Raw genomic sequence first — 5,101 nt, 5'->3', positions numbered from 1 at the left:
GTTCCGCGGGAGCGCGCGCGGGTCTCCTCTTACGCACAGCGCGCTCATGATGAAGAAGACGCGGGGTTCCTCCTAAATCTCTGAATAAACACGGTTGATAGATTCATAATTGATATATAATCGGGTCCACTGCTTTTAGAATTTAAATGACTGAAAAATAGGACCATTTTGTGTATTTGTGTCGTCAATAATGAACGCGTGTGCTCAACGCTGTTCTGTCGCGCCCTCTTGTGGCAGGTGCCTTCTATTACGGTTAATTAGACATATAAATCAGATTTAATACCAATAATCATTATAATAAATGTTTATTAGAATTATATAAGGGTGAATATCGTATCCAAGTATTTTTACACCAAAATTATAAATTAAAATCAATAAATAATAAGTAAAAAAAATTTTTACTATGGCAATATAAAAGATCCGAGATTTGATTGTAATTCGATTGCAATTATTTTATATAACGAATGGCATTTTAACATGGATATCTGGTTCCAGAAACCTTTAAAATATTGCAAATGCCAAAAAAAAAAAAAAAAAAGTAAGAGATTAAAGTTCAAGGTTACAAAAATGAAAATATTGGTTAGATCGTGTCCTTGATTTACTAGGAAGAGCTTTGCATTGGTTTTGCATTGCAGAGTGATTGTGAGGAGAACTATGATTAAACATCTGTCCGTACAAGAGCAGCATGTAAGCAAACCCATCACAGTAGATTTGTCTTTTTTTAATATAAATAAACACACATGCATGCATTTAGGAAAATGTTATATTTCTATATTAAATATATAATATAAATTATACAAATTTATACATATAAATATTTTCAAAATATATGTGTGTGTCTTCATATATACATTAATATACACAGTACACACATATATTACATAAAAACGTTTCACTTTTCATTTCATTCAAAATCCTACATTCAATATAATACTTCAAATGTATGTCTGAAAAAAAAAAGTTTGAGAGGGTGTATAATATTTGTATTTTCTGTGCATATAAATATATTATTTATTTTTAATTTTACAAATATTACATTTTTGAAAGGCGAATCGAATAAACTCCTGTTGTGACCTGTATGACCTTTAATTCTAGGTATGGGAAAACAATAAATGCATGAAATTATTTTGCGTTGACTTTTAATATTTGAAGAGGTTCATTGCCCTCTTGTGGCAGATTGTGTAAATTACATTTAAGCGATTTAGTTCTACAGATTTTAAACGAATCAGAGGAAAATCTTGCACTACATAACTTTGCATTGAATTAATTTCATTTAATAAATTAATAAAAAACCCTCTGCAATAATAAATCATCTGGAAAACCGCTATTTTGTTTTCAGTAGAAATATATTCTTATATTTGACCGCCACCCTGTGGTGAATTGTGAGAATTACACTACTGTGGATTATTTCAGCATCTTTTATTTTAGATAGAGGAAAACTTAAAAATTAAATATTTATTCGGCGATTCAAAATGATTTAATAAATTATTCTTTATACTTTGAAACAACAAATTTGGTAAATAAAAAATTTTTTTTAGAAGAAATAAAATTTTAGACCAAGAAACAAGAGAAAAAATACAACAAAAGTTATTGTACTGACCGTATAATTCTCTATAGTTGTTTCATCTCCTGCTTTGTTAATGTTTTTCTTTTAAGTGAGTCAAACAAACTTAACATAATGAATTGTACTGATGTTAATTATCTCTACGTTTTTATTTCTAGTCAGAGGAAAACCTTATTTTTCATTAATTCAATATAATGAACATTTTGGAATTAGAATTGCATCGCCCTCCTGTGGTGAACTGTGTGAATTACATGAAGGTTTATTTCTACTATTTATAAAGTTTCATCCCCCCGACATTTTTATTAGTTATTTGCTTACTATTATATTTATTTATTTAGCTGTAAGATCGTATTGATTATAATAATCGTTGTTTTTTATCCGCTGTATGTTTATGTTTGTGAGCATTCACTGTTTCGCAATAAAAAAAAGACTTTTATTTTGAATATAATTCCGCATATCCGGTAGTGCACCCGTCCGCTAGACTCTTCTCATTTCAGCGGTAATTAAATATGATTTTAGGCGGATTTTACAAAGTGTCAAACCTTCTGAAGTGCAGCGGGACTTCTTGGAGGATCCTGAGGAGGAAGATGAGCGCTGCTTCTTCATCTCTGACCCTCAGAGAGCAGCAGGACGGAATCAGGTGATAGCGTGACCTCTGACCCCAAACAAGCCCACTTTAAATTCAGTCCTTAGATGTTAATGCACAATTTATTACTTATTATTATTTATGATTATTATGAAACTTAAATCATAATTAGTTCTTCATTAAAGTTCTGTGCTAACGCAAAAACCATTGTTTATAGAGAAAACATTACACTAAGTGTATCAGGCTTGTCGAGTTGTTATTGTGAAAATCCTTTTTTTAGTTATGATGTGCACTATCAATTATTATATTTCATCAGGTTAATGTCTAGCAGACACTTCAGTCTCAGTTTGGGAATCATTCACAGTTGAACACAGTTATTCTATTTATTGATAATAATATTATTATTGATGTTGTTATGTTAACTGGTTATAAGATAAAATCTAATATATTAGTGTTTTAAATTACTGAAAAAAATAATTATTTAAACGAATTTAATTAAAGTTTTCAAAAATCTGAATTTTTTATTAAACTATTATTAATCTAATAATTATTAAATAGTTTATTATTTAAAAAAGGAATTAAAATGTTACTTTAAAATCACATTTTCACATTTGATTCTAAATAATTAACGTAATTAATGTATTTTTTTTATAAAATCTTAAATTATTTTAAGCTATTCACAAATTTGTGAATTATTATTCAACTATTATTAGTTATCCATTTATTATTACTTTTTTTATTATTTAAAAAATATGAAAACTAAAATTTTACTATAAAATAACATTTTATTATTTGATTCTAAATAATTAATATTATATTAAATATCTAAAATGTATTTTTAAATGTGTGTGTGTGTGTGTCAGGAGGATCGTCCTGAATAATCCTGAGAAGAGGAACGCTCTGTCTCTGCCCATGCTGGAGTCTCTGAGAGAAAACCTGCTCACAGACTCTCAGTCGGACGATCTGCGTGTCATCATCATATCAGGCAAAGATTCAAGATCCTCTGAAAGAGAAAGATGTGTGTGTGACCCCGGCATCCGCAGTAACTGTGTGTGTGTGTGTGTGTGTGTGTTTGTGTGTGTCTCTGCAGCGCGGGGCCCCGTGTTCTCCGCGGGTCACGACCTGAAGGAGCTGACGACTGCTCGGGGCCGAGACTATCACAGCAGGGTGTTCCAGACCTGCTCAGAGGTCAGAGGTCAATCACTGCAGTCCCTTTCAAGGAAAGTCTGTTTACTCGGCGGTAATATTTACAATCAGCAACAAAATCTGAAATGAACTGTTTCTTATGCTCAAATGCGCTCAGAAAGCTTATACTGCAGACTAGATTCTAACGGCTGCTGCAGTGATGTAATGACTTTACCGATCAGCGATTGGCTCTTTCATTTAGAAGGCGGGGCTATTCTGATATTATATTACGTGTTGAAGTTTCTCCCATTCATAATGATAGGAGTGAACCGTCTTTGTATTTCTATAGTTTATGGTGTGTGTGTGTGAATAAACTGCTCTTTCTCAAAGGTCATGACCCTGATCCAGGACATCCCAGTGCCGGTTATCGCTATGGTGAACGGTGTTGCCACGGCTGCGGGTTGCCAGTTAGTGGCCAGCTGTGATATTGCCATAGCGACGGATAAATCCACTTTTGCCACACCTGGAGTCAACGTAGGTCTGTTCTGCTCCACACCTGGAGTGGCTCTAGGACGAGCGGTGCCTAGAAAGGTGAGAGAGAGAGAGAGAGAGAGAGAGAGGAAGGGAGAGAGAGAGAGGAAGGGAGAGAGAGGAAGGGAGAGAGAGAGGGTGAGGGAGACAGAGAGAGAGAGGAAGGGAGAGAGAGAGGGTGAGGGAGAGAGAGAGAGAGGGAGAGAGAGAGAGAGAGAGAGAGAATTATTTAAATGGGTCTAAAGAAAGAATTAATTTTATATTTCAATAATTAAATGCAACATTAATGATAATGATCCTAATATTATTATTTATAACAACACAATTATAATAGGCATAAAAATTTAAATTATTATTTTAATACATTTTGTTATTATTTGAACTGATTATAATAAAAAGGATTAAAATATATTACTGTTGTCAATTACAATTGTAACATTAAATAAAAAATATAATCATAATATTATCAAATAATAATAATTATTGTTATTACCATTTTATAATTGTACTATAAAATAAAATAAAAAATAATGAAAAATACAAAGATGTATATTTGATAATTATAATATCATTAAAATATAATGATAATAAGTAATGTAGTTAATTTATCTCCTGTTGTCAATTACAGGTATACTTTAAGATAAGAATTATAATAATATTAAATAATATCAAACCATTTACTAATAATAATTAGTATCAGTAGAAGTATAAAATAATTATAAACGTAAATAATAATTGTAGTGTCAAATAAATTGTTTTTTGATAATAATAATATATTATCATTATTATTATTATTATTATTATTATATATAATTATAAAAAAATTAATTTAATTTAATTTATAATTATGATATTTATTATGTAATAATTCACTTAATTAAAAAAAATGACTTTCACTTAATGTCATGACTTTTCATATTATCATATGATCAAACCACATAAAAATAATTCTTTTTAATATTTTAGCTAATTAAAAATGCCATTGTTGTAAATTGCAATGTTACAGTAAACTTGTAAAAAAATTGTCAAAAATCATTACGATATTAAATAAAGATCATGTTCCTTGAATATATTTTGTACATTGTACATTTCATGTAGACGGACTTTAAAGATGATTTTCTCAATATTTAGATTTTTTTTTGCCCCCTTTAGATTCTAGACTTTCAAAATATTGTCCTCCTGACAAACCACACATCAATGGAAAGATGATTTATTATTGATGTGTGAATCAGGTATTAAATCTGTCTTAATCTGATTATGACTGTTTTTGTGGTCCAGGGTCATAAATGTGCTCT

At 30.2% G+C, this 5,101-nt stretch overlaps 1 protein-coding gene across 1 annotated transcript in view; it reads left to right on the top strand.

The window, feature by feature from the left end:
* The first annotated feature begins 1,997 nt into the window (after positions 1–1,997).
* Positions 1,998–5,101, top strand: part of LOC113064925 (enoyl-CoA hydratase domain-containing protein 3, mitochondrial) — a 3,635-nt gene continuing 531 nt past the window's right edge. The window contains exons 1-4 of the mRNA XM_026235943.1: positions 1,998–2,204; positions 3,014–3,135; positions 3,241–3,338; positions 3,666–3,866. Of these exons, the coding sequence (XP_026091728.1) occupies positions 2,074–2,204; positions 3,014–3,135; positions 3,241–3,338; positions 3,666–3,866 (552 nt within the window). The 5' untranslated portion in view covers positions 1,998–2,073. The remainder of the gene's footprint in view (positions 2,205–3,013; positions 3,136–3,240; positions 3,339–3,665; positions 3,867–5,101) is intronic.

This window comes from Carassius auratus, chromosome 4 (genome assembly GCF_003368295.1).
Source record: "Carassius auratus strain Wakin chromosome 4, ASM336829v1, whole genome shotgun sequence".
Taxonomy (NCBI): Eukaryota; Metazoa; Chordata; class Actinopteri; order Cypriniformes; family Cyprinidae; genus Carassius; species Carassius auratus.
This window is presented reverse-complemented; position numbering and strand designations above follow the sequence as displayed.